This window comes from Alligator mississippiensis, chromosome 4 (genome assembly GCF_030867095.1).
Source record: "Alligator mississippiensis isolate rAllMis1 chromosome 4, rAllMis1, whole genome shotgun sequence".
Taxonomy (NCBI): domain Eukaryota; kingdom Metazoa; phylum Chordata; order Crocodylia; family Alligatoridae; genus Alligator; species Alligator mississippiensis.
Genome location: NC_081827.1, coordinates 222,065,912 through 222,081,652, shown reverse-complemented (window position 1 = coordinate 222,081,652; position 15,741 = coordinate 222,065,912). Strand labels below are relative to the sequence as shown.

At 44.0% G+C, this 15,741-nt stretch overlaps 1 protein-coding gene across 6 annotated transcripts in view; it reads left to right on the top strand.

The window, feature by feature from the left end:
• The window catches only part of PKP4 (plakophilin 4), a 272,331-nt gene that overhangs the window by 194,923 nt on the left and 61,667 nt on the right, over positions 1-15,741 (top strand). For all 6 annotated transcript variants that reach the window (XM_059727364.1, XM_059727362.1, XM_059727363.1 and 3 more), the window contains one exon: positions 8,687-8,900. In XM_059727364.1, coding sequence (XP_059583347.1) covers positions 8,687-8,900 — 214 coding nt within the window. The remainder of the gene's footprint in view (positions 1-8,686; positions 8,901-15,741) is intronic.

The following is a 15,741-nucleotide window of genomic DNA, read 5'->3' as shown; positions in this document are numbered from 1 at the left end:
ATCTCAAATTGTGTCTTGGCCTTCCTAATTTTTTCCCTGCACACCCATGCAATGTTCTTATACTCTTTACTAGTACTATGAAGATATTTGTTTTAAAAAATTGCATGTTGCTGCAAATGTAATCTGCAATTCATCTCAAGCTAAATCTGCTTTGAGAATGATTGGTTGAAAGCTTTTCTTGCAGAAACGTCTAGCAGGCTTGTGTCAGACTCTGAGATTTATTCATTTGCAGATATCTGTTCAGCTAAATGTGGTATTTACCAATGCCCCAGTTATCAGAAATGTGACTTATGAATCTAAAAGGCTGCATTCTGTGTGAAATTATCCTGAGTTTCTGCCTTGAATCAAAGACCAGTTCAAGCAGGAGTGTCTAGGAGATCGAGTCTACTTGGTATCTGTTTTCATGGTACTGATAAAAAAGAAATATAAGGTGCATAATGCAGAGCCTTTTAAATCTTTCTTAGTTTAGAAATCTGACTGGCACTTCTGGTTTATCCTCACTAGTGCACCATCTTCTCTGAGTTGTCAGGATCATACTAGGAGCACTGGGAGTTTCATATATTGTTTATCACTTATTTCTTAGTACTACATCCCTCTGCAAAAACCTTTACCACCAAGCTGACAACCTCAAAATCTGTAACCTTCATGCCAGTAAGCTCTAAACCTGTAAACTCTATACCTGTTACCAGTTGTATTAGTCCTGATTACTTCAGTCTGCTTTTTTACAGCCATGTCAGTAAACATGGTTGTAAGTCCCCCATGGCAGCAGTGTTCCTCATATTCCATTATCTTCCTCACCAGACAAGGGCTCCTTTTCAAATTTTTTGCCTAGAAGGCTGACTGCAATATCAAAACATTTTTATGGGGTGTATATATGGAATCCGTTTTTTTAACTTTGATCTAGAAGATCAGGGACCTGGAATCTAGTGTGCACTCTATCCACTAGGTTGATGAAGTGACATTTGTAGGCTCATCTGTGAAGTGTGTTTTGTAAAATTAAACATGTTTCACAGACAAGGCTATAAACTTCACTTCTTCAACCTACTGGATGCAAAAAATCATGGACTAAATATAGACAATGGATTTATGACATATTATGACCTGCCTAACATCTGACTCCCCAGGTACCTCTCCACTATTTACCACCTACGTTCATTGTCCTCCCCTCCACCCCCAACCTGTGTCTCACCCACTGACTCCTCAATTTACATCTTGACTGACTGGCTTTCTTGCATGCATACCGGCCTCTGGCTTCTTTACTATTAATTCTATCCAGGAAGAGCACACATGGACTGCAGATACTTCATCAGCCTGACGAAGGGTATTTATACCTGAAAGCTTGCAAAGAAGAATTTTTCCAACTATTTGACTTAGTCTAATAAAAGATATTAGATGTACCCAAAGAATCTTGTCCATCTATAATTTAAAATATTTTGAATGGAGCAGCCAACAACTATATTAAATTTGAACATTGTCAGCAATCCCTCAGTTTGAGGATGATCTCTACCATGGCTCATTGATGAGTCTTTAGATGACAAAAGAGTCCAATCCTTGAACCACAGACCTATCTGCAGAAGTTGCAGGTCTTTCTGCAGAGAAGGGTAGGCTGTAGGCTAGGATTTCTCGCCTTTTCCTTCCTCCATTCTCTCTTCTCTGCTTCAAGGGCAAGATACTTTACCTCTGAATGAGCTGCCACTTGGTTGAGGTTGTGGCAACACTGGAGTCAGTCGGAAGCCAGCTCTTCCCAGCTCTTGATGTTGGCATCTGTTTTCTTGAGGTATGCCTTCAATGTGTCCTTGTAGCATTTTCTCTGGCCACTACAAGATCTCAGGCCATTACTACGCTGGGAGCAGAGCACTTGTTTTGGGAGATTCAGCTCATAGACATTAAGTTGAACTCCTTTTTTATTATTGAATTCTGGCTAGCATTTGCACAAATTCTGGTTAGCATCGGGTGTAACATATGTTTTTAAGTTATGCTACACATCATGTACATAAGGCCTCATCCAGGAAAAAGATAGTGGTTACCTTTCCGTGTCAAGAGTCTGGAGTTTTGTTTAGGCCAGCCCAACCAGGAGAAAAGGACAAACATTTTGCCGTTTTGAGAAAGGTCAAGAAATACCCCAGCCCTTCTCTCATGCTGTGAATTACTCCAAGAAAGGGAAAATCTAAATGAGCTTCACATGCTAGTTCCATCATTTCTTGCCCCTCTGTTTGCACTGATGAAGCAGCCCTTAGGAATTCATGTAACACTAGCTACAAAAATTACAGGCCTTCAGAAGAAAGGAGTCTTCTAAAGTGATGTTCTAAAAGATGGCTTCATGGAGGCCTTTATCAGTTCTTCCCTGCCTATCTGATCTTCATTCAGCCACAGAAGAATTGTCCTCTAAATTAAGATGCTAGATGGAGATTTACTTACTTTGAAAAGACTTGATATAGTCTGTGACTCCTGAGAAAAAGATATTAACAAAAGAATATTCCCTTTAAATCAGAGGTCAGAAGTCAAGAGGCTATTGTGGGTTGGAAAGGACTCAAACTTACTTCCCTACCTAGATCAGTAGAGCCTTATCTGACACTGCTTTACCTTTACATTTTTCATTATTTTGATTTTGTATTTTAATGCTATGGTAAGGATCAGATTAATTGACTAGAATATCAAGGGTATTAAAAGTCTTACAGAATGAACTAAAATGCTTGCATTGCTAAAACATGAAGGTTTGCAAACTGCAAAAACCCATCTTTATCATTTGAATTACCTATGAAACCAAATATAATGCTTAAGCTGTGCATATGTTTAAAGAACATCTATCTAGCTTCATTTTTCCTTGAATACTTAAAATGTTGGTAGACTATGTCATAAACTGCCATTTTACATTAATTCTTTTGATTTTTTGATTTAGAAAAGTTCCTGTTCATACAAATTACAGCTGCTATAATTTTGTTTAGAATAGTTCTTTGAATACGCAGTGGTTTAGTAAAAAAGTCTCTTATGATTAGATTTCTGACTCAGATTCTGTTTTACATTAAATACCTGTAGCGCCTGTGCCCCGCTCTGCCTGGTCTATCGGGGTGTTGCCCCTCCCCTCAACTCGCCTGCCACGACTTGGATGTAAATATATACTTTAAGACTGGTCTGCAGTGAAGATCTTTATCCTGGGTGGGGCCTCCCAATAGACGGTGTTACTCACGGTCGTCTGATGCGGTGGTCCACAGGGCTCCGCCTCCCCTACACCGCGTCCACGCGCCAACCGCTGGGTGATGCATCCCAGGTGTTTCCAGGCCTCGTATGACGGCCTCAGACCAGTTTCCCAGTTCCCGGTCGTTCTACCTCCCTTCTTGGAGCGATTTCTCCTTTCTCTTCTTTTATAGGAAATACTTCTCCAAGTTAGGGGGAGCTGCAGGGTGCTTCCCCTGATTCCAGCTCCCTCTTGGAGCCTCCACTGTCTCCCCTCTCCTACCAACAGCAGGGCATTCCCCTGCCTCCTGACCATCAGCCGCTCCAGGAGACTGAGAGAGTGCCTCGGCTTGCACTCTCTGTCTGCCTGCTGCTCTGCCTCCCGTAGAAGGCTTACAGCTCTTAGCTAAGCTAGCCTGCTTGGGACCCACAGGCTGGGTCCTCTTCTCGCTGTGCCTGAGCTCGCAGCACGAGCAGCCCGCTCGTACTCTCTCTCTCCAGCTTCCCCTCTTTTCCTGTTCTGCTGGCATTCTTAAACTTTCCCGCAGCTGCTGCGGCCGCTGGGATAGGCTCAGCTGTTCACTGCGCTGGGAACAGCTGTTGCCATAACTGGCGTAATGGCTGTTCTGGCGGCTGCAGCCACGAACGCGGCTCCTGCTCCTGCTGCTCTTCAGCAGGTACGTATGCCCCTCTGGGGGCTTGCTCTCGGGGTCTGGGGTCTGCGGGTCCTCCTTTCTTTCCCTCGAGAGCCTGTGGGGGCACTTCGCCTCCACAATACCCAAAATGGTATTTTATCAAATTATGAGTAAAGCTTAGAACTATAGCCATCAGGACCATCCCTAGGGGGATGCGAATCGGGGCAACTGCCCTGGGCCCCATGCTTTGGGGGGCCCTGCAGAGCTGGGCGGAGCAGAAACCCCCTCCTACGGGGCCCACCTCCTGCTGGTGACTCCACACTGCTGGCTTCGTGTCTGGCCTCTCGCCACTCCCTCACCCCCTGCCACTACTGCTGGCTTCTTCGTATCCGGGCCCCACACCCTGCTACAATCGTCTCATCACGCTTTCTTAATTCACCCTGATGTGTCTAGATCAGGGTTAAGCAAAACATGGGCCACAGGTTAGATCTGGCCCACAGCAGGACCCTTGGTCCTACCTTGTCCAGGCCCCGTCCGGCCCATGGCATACACCCCACAGGTGCACAGTGGGACTGCTCCTTCTAGTTGCCACCACCAGCCACATAGGAACTGGCAGGGACCCACGTACACAGCCCCAACCCCAGCCAACCCCATGCGCACTCCAGACCTGCCCTGACTGGTGTGAACCAGCTCCAGACCAGCCAGAACGTGCATATACAGCCCCAACCCCAGCCCACCCCTCATCTTCTCCAGACTAGCCCACCCACAATGAGCAGTAGCGCCCAGGCAGAAGCTGCTTCTGGGCTCAGGGGAAAAGCAGCCACTTCACTGTGCTGCTGCCAGGCCCTTCTCGCTGCAACCACCCAGAGCCCATGCCCAGGCTGCCCTGTGGCTCCTCCTACTGTGATCACCACTGCCACCAATGTTGCCTCTGGGCTGCCCAGCAGTGGCAGTGGAGGGGAGCCACAGGGCAGCCCAGGCATGGGCTTCAGGTGGCCACAGCAAGAAGGGCCCAGCAGGGGCAAGGGGTGGGGCGGGGCGCCTGCTTTTCCCCTGCACCCAGCAGCAGCTTCTGCTTGAGCGCTGCCGCTCATTGTGTGGGTGGCGAGTTGGTTTGAAGCAGGCGCAAGGTGGGCCAGGAACAGGGCTGTGCACTTGGGTCTCAGCTGGCTTGGAGCTGGTGCACTCTGCCTGGGGCAGGTCCAGAGCAGGCGTGGGCCAGGGCTGTGTGCTTAGCTGTTATTGGGCACAGGTGGCAGCAGCAGAGACAGGGAGGAACCACAGGGCCCGCAGGCTCTGGGTTTGGTGAGCTGTTGCTGGGGAAGTAGGAGAGGTGCTGACCAGCCCACAACAGCTTCCCAAAACTGCTTATGTGGTGCAGGACTCAGGGAGGTGGACTCCTGCCACTACGTGCTGCCGGTCTGGGAGCTGCTCTTCCGGTGGCTCCTCTGGCAGCTCTCACCACCGGTCTGGGAGGGTATGGGAGCAAGCATCTGCCCCCAGGTCTGCGTGGAGCGGGCTGGGCCAGGCTGCACTTCGGACAGGTGGTGGAAGCACTGGGAGTTGGGGCTATGCCCTTCTGCCCCTTGCCCAGCTGGGGTGGGGAGGTGTGGGATGGTGCCACTGTGCTGCTCAGACAAGCGGTGTGCAGTGGTGGAAGCCGTTCCAGCCTCCCCATGCCTCCCGGACAAGCCGTGGCTTTGCCCCACCTCGCCCTGGCTGGGTGAGCAGCGGCAGGACATGGGGATGGGCATGTCCACCCGAATTGGGGCAGGGCCAGCAGCAGGGGCTTTGGGGAATTTCAGAGTGGCTGCAGCCCCCCCATAGTCCCCACTTCACAGTGCAAGCAGAGCCAGGGCTGTGCTCTGGGTGGTGCTCCAGGCTGCGGCTGGGGATAGCCACACAGAGCACACCATTGGCTCCACCCACCCTGCAGAGCACAGCCCAGCAGTGAGCAGCTGGGGCTAGTCTACTGAAGTGCAGCCTGGCCCAGCCTACCCTGCCCAGATCCAGGGGCACATGCCCACTCCCATGCCCTCCCGGACCCGTGGCGAGAGCTGCCATAGCAGCCACCAGAAGAGCAGCTCCCGGACCGGCAGCATGCAACAGCTCACTGTGGCAGGAGCCCCCCTTCCCGAGTCCCATGCCGCCCCCCTCGGCTGGGCAGCTTGTCCCAGCCCCAATCCCTCCCTTGCTGTGGGGGCATTTGTCTGCCCCTCCCACGCCCCTTCCCTCCCCACTCCACCCACCACAACAGACTTACAGCTGTGTCCAGTGTCATCAAGGACTGCTACCTGTATGGCTGAAAGAAGAAGCAGAGACCATTGGCTACTTCCTATGGCACTGCCCATATGCCAAGAGTGTGTGGGAAAACGTAAGCTGGCTCCTTGAAAGAGTGACAGGAGTCAGGCTGATAAGAAGGGAGGCAGCGATTTATGGACACCTGGCTGAGCAGCAGGGGTCCCAAACAACGCATTTCAACCAGTTTGTATCCTGTGTCAGGAGTGCCCTGTGGCAATGCTGGAACCTCGTGTTAATACAGGCACACCTAACTCAAGGAAACAGACTGTTAAAATCTTACTGAGCGAACTTCAGTCCTACCACCAGAAATTGGTGAGTGAGGATGGAGAAGACATAGCCAACTTCATTTGGAAAAGCAACGCCTGGCGCAGATTGTTCCAAGACCCCCCCAGGAGGGGAAGTGGACAGAGAGAATGAAGAGGACAGACATGCAACTGGACCTGGAGACAGTGAGAAGGATTACAACAGGATCAGCAGCAGCGGAAATGACAGCAACATCAACAGCGACAAGGGCAGTGAATGAACTGAGAATGTAAACCCCAGATCAGAGTTTGGATTAAAGGACTGCAGTTTGGGTGGGTGAGGGTGGAGGGTATGTGCAGAGAGGCTCAGGGGAGTGGTTGTGTTTATTGTAATGGGAAGCATGGGTCTCTTAATGCAGTTTTAGGATGTGTGATGGAAATCTTACGATAGAGGATGTATATATATAACTCTCTAGATAGAGAAATATATTTTAATTAAAAAAAAGGAAGACACTGGTCTGATAACTGAGCCAAAAATGCAATTAAAATCGTACTGTGTAGTGGAGGGTGCACCCCTGTCTGCTTGTGAAACAGGGTCTCCCTATGAGAGCCTCAGTTAGCTTCCCATTGGCCAACTTCCAGTGGGAGGATCTTAGCTACACACTGACTTTATGGAAATGGGAGACTCCTCCTTAGCTTGCTCCTGCAGTGATATGACTGAGGGCAAGCAAAACTCTGGGGCATCCGAACCCCAAGCCTCCAGGTTTGGGCTTGCACATAGGATGCCTGCCAGAGGATTTGGAAGTATCTGAAGCCCCAGGCTGGGGTGGAGGATGCTTCCTGGTAGCAGGGCCAGATATGGTTCTTGAATGAGTCAAACAGATTTGGATTTGATCTGGCTAATTTGACCTGGAACACAAAAAATCACTCCCCTTCCCCCCTCCAAAGAAAAAGAAAAAAAGGAAGGTTCCCATTATCATCTCAGCCTTTTTGGCTAAAATAAAATGTACCATATTTTTGGCACTAAGGGGAGAGGGTCAGGGCTGGTTCTGGCTCTCCCAATGGCCTGGTGCCAGGTTCCTGTAGAGGGAACACTTGCCCATTTTTTAAGGGTCTCACACGCACACAAAAAATGGTTGCTGTCAGTAAGTTTATTTTGTGTGTCTATGTGTTTTATAGTCATGCTCAGTGTTGGCTGCATTTAATCAACTTTTTAGTAACTCTTACTGTTTCTGTTACTGAGCACATGCTGCTTTTGGCAGCAGTTTTATGATAGACAATGTATTTAATGATTTTACTTGCATGTGATTATAAGACAAGGGGGGCTTTCCCCCATGCTGATTGGAAGCGGGGAAGCCTTGTTTTGTATTTCAGTAAATATGGTATTTAAAAGTTATTAATAGAAACCTTTTTTAATTAGGTATTTGAAAATGTGCAGACTCTAAAATTAATTTTTAGATTGTCAGATTACAAGTTACTTTTATATTATTAGACAAATGATAAAATTCTAACATTTTTATCATTTATATTTTTAATTTCCTTTAATTTTAGCTTGATCAGAGAAAATAAGCTTGTCAGTTCCACTTTTGTTTCTTTTAGATTTAATTATCTGGTTTCTTTCAGATTTAATTCTCTGGTTCTCTTGCTGCTACAGCGCTGCAGCATTTGAGCTGTAAATATTGTAAATGGGATTTTAAAAAAGTTTTTATTAGAATGTATTTAATATTACAGAAACAATGTCGTTGATCTTGTAAGCTAGTTTTATCTCAAATTTTTCTTTCTTTGTTTTTCTTTAAGTAACAGGTATCAGAACAAGTTCTCCTATTATGTTTATTTTGCACAGCTCTGTAAACTAAATCTTCCTTCTAAGGAGGGACCTTTTATAGGCTAACATTCTGACTGAAATAAGCTCATATTTAAGTTTCAATAGCTCTGTTACATAATTAGTTCAAATCTATGTAGTTTTCATTTGCTTGTTTTACTGTGGTATTCTCTGTGCAGGTATTCTTAGATGTAGGAAACAGCATGGGTAAAGTTGCAAACAGCACTGTTGAGATTTTAATGATGGTTGTGCTATAAGCACCTGAAAATTGGTGTGGGTAATAGAAATGTCAGTAAACACCTTATTATAGGCATGTAAACAGTGCATTGAATTTTGCAATAAAACAATATGTGAATGTCATGTTATATATAGAGTTTTACAAATAACATTTCTTGGAATGGAATAAGATTTGTTTACTTTCCTTTAGAAGGCTTTGTTTGGTTTTGTTTAAATGCACAGAATAAAACTTACTTATCAACTAATTGGAACTGATATTGAACATTGCTTTCTAGGTCTGTAGATTAGGAGGAATCAAGCACCTTGTTGACCTTCTGGATCATAGGGTCCTCGAAGTTCAGAAAAATGCTTGTGGCGCACTGCGAAACCTTGTTTATGGAAAATCTACTGATGAAAATAAAATAGCAATGAAGAATGTTGGTGGGATACCTGCCCTTTTGCGATTGTTAAGAAAATCTATTGATGCAGAAATAAAAGAACTTGTAACAGGTAAGTCTTGGATAGATAGCATGTGATGAATTAAGGTATATTTCTCTGTAGTGAGTGAAACCTTCGTAAGAAGTTTTGTAGCTAAGAATGAATGCTAATATTGCATGTTCATTAGAATTTTATTTGTACATTAGTACTTAGGCTATTATATAACTAATTTGTTTTTTGTCTTAACCCTTAAAATTATTTTGTATAATGTAGATACACTTAGAGAACCATATTCATATAGTATAAAATCATAGAAATAAAAGGTATCTCAAGGGTCACCTAGCTTAGTTCCCCACATAGATGCAAGATTTTCTAGGAACCCCACTTAAATGCTATCCAGCCATCTACCACTTCCCTTCCAGAGAGATTCTTTCATTGTCCTGCTATTCTAATGGTTAGGAAGTTTTTCTGAGATTTACTCTAAATCTGCTTTGCTGAAGTTTAAGCCCACTGTGAAATCCCTTTTCTGCGGCAAGGGAGAACAATGTTTCTCCATCTTCTTTATGGCAAGCTTTCAAAAATCTGAAAACTGCTATCATGTACCTTCTTAATCCCTGTAACTGCACATACTTCTGGTATGAGGATTACTTCAGCTCACTCATGTAGTCCTCCTGCATACTGTGCTTGACTCCTGTGTAAAGGCTGTTGATGTGTATTAAGCCCTACCTGTGGAATCATCATATTATTTTAGGATTCTGCTAATATGTGTCTTTAAATTTAAAACTTGCAGTATTTCCTATATTAAACCAATAGCAAGCACATATTTTAGAGGTATGGCTCTCTGTTTAGTATACTGTGTTGAAACCTCTAATTATTTAGTCCTTTTAGTTCTGAAGTCCTTTCTTGTAAGAATGACAGAAATTTATACATTATACTTAAAGATAACCTTATAGAACTAAATACATGTTTTAATAGCCATGTTGAAACCCAGGAAATATCACTCCTCTTTATGTTGCACTTTGCCCATTAACACAAATGTGATCATCAGTGGCTGACTTGCATATGTAATAATGCAAAATAATCAGTTTCTTGTCACTGAAGACATTATTACAAGCCACTTAATGTAAGGAACTTAAGTCAGGGGTGTCAAACATACAGTCCCATCACCTGGCTCCTGCTAATGCCCCTGGGTCTGAGCAGATCTACACTGGGCACAGCACACACCATACCATCCCTATGGACTGGACCCAAGACAGCATCACATGGGCAGGCATGTGGCATGGATCCTGGAACAGCTGGAACAAGCCTGGGGTGTAGTCTGGCCAGGGGCATATAGTTCAGATCCCAGACCAGCCAGAATGGGTGCCGTGGTACATGCAATGCCTGCTGCAGCTGGACTGTGCCACACAGCACTGGTTCCAAGACGCATGCTGCACATATACCTACCCCAGCAGTTCCAGGATGGCGCTGCATGGGGTGCCTTCTCCAGCCAATCCAGGACTTGTGCTACATGCATCACCACATGTAGCATGGGTCCTAGAGCAGGCAGCAGGTGCAGCATGGTTTCCAGAGCAAACACTGAATGTGCAACAGTCTGGCCAGAGCAGGCACTTCATGTAGTGTGTCATCCACTCCCCCCAGTCTGGGATCCACACTACATACCCCTGGCCAGACTGTGGCAAACATAGCTCCTCTTCCAACTGGTCCAGTATCCACACAGCACAAGTCCCAGGCGGGCTGTAGCAAGCACCAGATCCAGTATGCTGGGAGTCGGAAGGGGAAGGGACAGTGTCTATGGGCCTGATTTGGCTCAGGAACCAGTCCCACACATCTCACTACATGAGTTTGACACTCCTAAGAAAAGTGGTCTCTATTATGTAAATTTACAACTTAATGTCACAATTCCTGAATGATGTTCTAAGATTAAATTATCAGACAGTTAATGGCAAAATAACTTGCCTCATTGAAGAAGTAAAAGTAAACAGCATAAAACTGTATTTTTACTGTAACTGTAAGATTGGCTTATCACATACTTGCTCAGCCTCTAGGAATTTAAGGTACCAGCAGAGTCTGAATGCAGCTTGCCTAAAGCCTTAGTGTCACATGTACGTGCTGGGTGTGTGTTCTTAATATGGAGTGTAACTTTACAGTGCCCTTGTGAAATGCTTGAAAACAGACAAAAACATTAGAGTCACAGAGTGGGTGAAGCTCAGGGATGGGGCTACTATGGGGGAGGGGGTCACAAGTGATGCTGAAGCCTCTCCTCAATTATTTAGAATAACAGCGCTCATCCTTTTTTTTGTGTATGAATGGGCCAAACCTTCAAATTAGAAATGGGCTAATGAAGGCCACACCCTCTTCAACTGTACAGTAAGTTTTGAGCTCAACAACATGCCAGTACAGGCTTTACCTGGAGCCACAACTTTCACATGATTTTGAAACCTAGTGTGTGAATGCAGCCATCAGTTGCCCTCCCCCTTACCCCTGTTCAATTCAGGGGCAGGGGAAAAAAGGGTACAAGTGGCATTGGCATTCATCTCCTTGGCTCAGGAACTGCACAAAAGCAATGGTGGCTCCAGCCAAAGCCCACGCTGGCATACTAGTGGGCTCATGCCCATGACGGACCAGTCACATGGGTTGTGCAGGCTGTATCTGGTCCATAGAAGGTAAATTGAGCAATACTGACTTTGAATAGAGGCACTCCTCACTTAACGACCGAGTTCCGTTCCTGCGACTAGGTCGTTAAGCGAATTGGTCGATAAGCGAGGAGCCGCCCCTTGATACTGCGTGCCTTGGCTTGAGACGCCGCACTGCCATTTCCACAATACGTTTCGTACAATACCGACTGCTCGGAGAGCTGGTCGTAAGTCCACACGGTTGTTAAACAGGTAGGTCATTAAGTGAGGAGTACCTGTATAACTTTTTAGCATAGCATAACTGTTATGGTATTTCATGTTTTATTTTTAATAATAAATAAGGCTGCTGACGTGAAAAAAAATGCGCTTTACTGAAAGTTAGCCCATGAATTCGACCCAGCTCTGCAGTGTCTATATAGATTGGGCATTTTAGCGGGGCTTTTTTGGTGCTTTTATCTAATAGCTAATTCAATCAGCTATTGGATAAAAGCACCAAAAAAGCCCCGCTAAAGCACCTGATCTATATAGACGTTGGGTAAGCCAGGTCAAATTAATGCAGTGCCTCTTCTAGGCATGCTCTGGGCTCAGCATGAGGGCACACTGAGTTTAAAGTAAAGCACCATGGGGATGGGGGGTTGCATCTGTAAGCAGCCTAAATGTCAAAGTTGGACACGTAAGTAAGCTCACAAACAGACTAGTATAAACTCTAGCCCCTCCAAACTTAATCATGGTACCACCTTTTATGAAGCAACGAAAATGCAAGTACATTTGGCAGACTGCAAGTAAGTGCTTTTGGTGGACATCTGCGGCAAAATACACATTCAAAAAGAAAATGATCTCATTGGTTGCTATAATCTTTCCAAATGCTTCACCATGCACTGCCACCTGGTATGCAACCCTGATATTGTGAACTGTGCTTAGTATCGTAGTATTTTGTCCATCCTCTGTATGTAACGTTTTCAGGGCTTGACTGTATTTTAAAGTAAGCAAAGATATGCTATTATGGGAAGAGAAGTGTTGTTACAGACATTTGCTTTTCTGAGTAAATACAATTTGAAAATACTAAGCAACTCTGTGTTAAAATGTTGTAACATGTGACACTTTCACAGAGTTAGCATTCACAGTGTGTGAAATAAATATAAAACATTCAGTAGTACTATGAAAAGGTGGTTGAAATGTTACTTTAACCAACAATTAGAGTAAATTATTTAACTGTTTGAATACAGTATTTGTATGATCTGTAACTCCATGTTCCTAAGCTAGCAATTTCCACAGATGTTTCAACTTTTGCCAACTACAACTAAAAGCTTGTTTAGCATTTATGAATATATCATGAGATAAAAACAAGTATCAGTTGTTATGAGATAGCTACACATGGAAATGTAAGAGCTCTTGCTTCTAATTTAAAAAAACAGGTTTAACTGCTATTGTCTGAGAGAACACATTGGCCTAAATTGTTGCTTGATTTATAAACAGAGAAATAATTAATTTCCCCCAAGTCTAAATGTATGTTTTATTTCTTCTTCATTTTTTAAGTTTTACTGGCCAATTTGCATAACTACACAGTTGTTCAAATCAGTTACAGTTTGGACAGTGTGTTTTTTTGCAGTACCCGGTGCTGTCAAATTAAAATACTATAATTGGAAATAGCACATAATGTTATAGTTGCAATTTAGTGAAGTGATTTTTAAAATTTTAGATTCCTGCAAATATCTTTTTCATTGTACAGAATAAATGGATATTAAGTACATGTAGTTGCACATTTACTAAACCAGTGTCTTGCAGTTGCAACAGGAGCTCTTTTGTCAATGCGGTTTATCTTAGTCCACTTTGAAATGCATTCCATTAAACTGCAAAAAGTCACACAGTGCAGAATTAGAGACTCCACCCAGAGAGAGACTACAGAATAGCTTTTACATTATGGATACATATTGTGGTTTATTTTGTAATGTTTCCCTTATGGACCAAAATCCAAATTAAACTGTTCTGTTATCCTCCAACCTTCGGATTTCTTTGTGTCAGGATACGGTCATTTCCTCAAAAACATGCAAGTTACTTAAATATTTTTAAACTAAAATTAGAACATGACCTGTCTGATATGGCTTATTGTAGAGAGAGAATAAATAATTATTTTATTTAATAAAATCTGTTAATTCAGGGGTTGTCAACTGGGGGTATGCATACCCCTGGGAAGACCCCAGGGGGTACGCAGCAGTGGCATGGAGAAGCCACTGGCACTCCAGGTGCCAGGGACCCTCTGACCCTCTTCCCACCCCCCCACCTGTCGACCAGCCAGCAGGGGATTCCCCGCTTCTCGACCGGCTGCTGGGGGTACACCAACCAAAAAAGGTTGAAAACCCCTGTGTTAATTGATTTTAGTTATATTTAGAATGGATACTTTTACAGAAATGACTTTAAAAAATAAATCAAAATCAAATTTGGAAAAAGTACAAGAGAATTTTTAAAAGTACTCAGATTTGGTCTAACTCTGCCGTGTTTTGAAGTCAGTGGTATTAACCATAGGTGGAACATTTACACTAAATCTCTGCTTTTTTGAAAAAACACCCTAGACTGTACATTAAAATTGTAAAGGTTTTTTTTGTTTTTTTTTTATAAGTACCAAGATAAAATAACGTAATTTAAACCGGGGTGTCAGGCTTATTTGGCCCTCTAGATCAGATCTGGGTTGCGGAGTCCTTCAGCGGCAGGGTAAGTCATACTGGGTGCATCTACACGTGCAATTAATGCAATGCGATAAACTCTGGAGCAGTTTGTCCCAGAGTACATTGCTCCCAGGTGCAGCATCTCCATGTGCTTCTGGGACTACATCACTTTGAGCCAGGGTGGAGCTGGGATTACAGCACTTTGAGCCAGGCTGGAGCTGGGACTAGAGCACTTTGAGCCAGGGTGGAGCAGCCCCAGGCTGCCCACAGGCTCAGGGAGTCAGCCCTGGGGTTCAGCTGGGGGCATCAGGCAGCGGAGGGGTGGCTATGGCACAAGTGCCCAAACTTTGGAGCCATGTAACTGATACCCCCCCCACGAGCCTGCTGCCAGCCCTGGGGCTAGTCTGCCCTGGCTTAAAGTGCTAGTCCCAGTCACCACCCACATGTGCGTTGCAGTGCAATAAATGACTCCACTGTAGTATAGTACTGTCCCCATCAGTACTATCTTACAGCTGAGTTAATTTACTACACCTTAATACTGGCATACATGTAGATGGTACGGCTGTACTGCTGAGCTAATTAGTCCAGAGTAAAGCACACAGAGTAAAGCATTTACCCGTGTGATTGCCTGAACCTCTATGTTGACTCAGGGAGTCATGGGAATTCACATTGCCATGGTGGCTCACCCTGCCCCTGAAATTCCCAGCCCCTTCAGGAGCCCCAGGGGCCAAATGACATGGTTCCATGGGCTGGATCTGGCTTGCAGGCCATATGTTTGAAACCCCAGTTCTTCCGCCCTAATTTAAAGCAAGCAAGCAAAAATACCCAATAAATCCACATATCCAGGAAAAACCTAGAAATAACAGGGCTAAAGATAGCAAACCAAAGCTAAAAGATCATTATTAATGTATGCCTGATTTTGCATAACATGATAGCTGTAGAAAAACATCTATGTGCAGGTCTATGCTACAGGGTAACTGTATGATTTATTTTTAATTTCAAATTAATCCCAGCAGCATTAGTTAGTGCTTCAAAATATTCATCATTTTTCATATGAAATAGAACACCTAAGCATAATGTTTTCTTTCATTCTGTAATGAAGGACAAATGTGCATTTTTTTTATTTTTTTTTTACATGAAGGGAGGTTTTTCATGTTTTGTTTTGTTTTTTGTCCCGGAAGATAAGTTTTATGTCTATCCCATTATCAGCTTCTCAGTGCTAATTAAGATTACTTTTTTTTAAAGGATTCTTATTGCCAGCAGTTAACTATCATTAACTACAGAAGGTATGTCTGCCAACACTGAAAATGTCATTTCTCATGCTGTGGGATGGATGCGAATTCTCAATGTCCCAAATAAAGTAGAAACTAAGTATAATAAACTTTTTTTTAAAATGTTAAAGATGACATCCTACATTTGGAAGCACTAGTGTAAGATTTTATTAGTAATTAATAAAGAAACTCTGGTTTACATTCTAGTTTTCAGGACATATGCAAAATTTAAAAAATCTAAATTTTAGAAAGTTGGAATTTCAGGGAAAAATCAGTTTTGGAAAACAAAACTTATGTTGGGGAAATTTCTGAATAATTTAAGTAATTATGTGTATCAAGTATA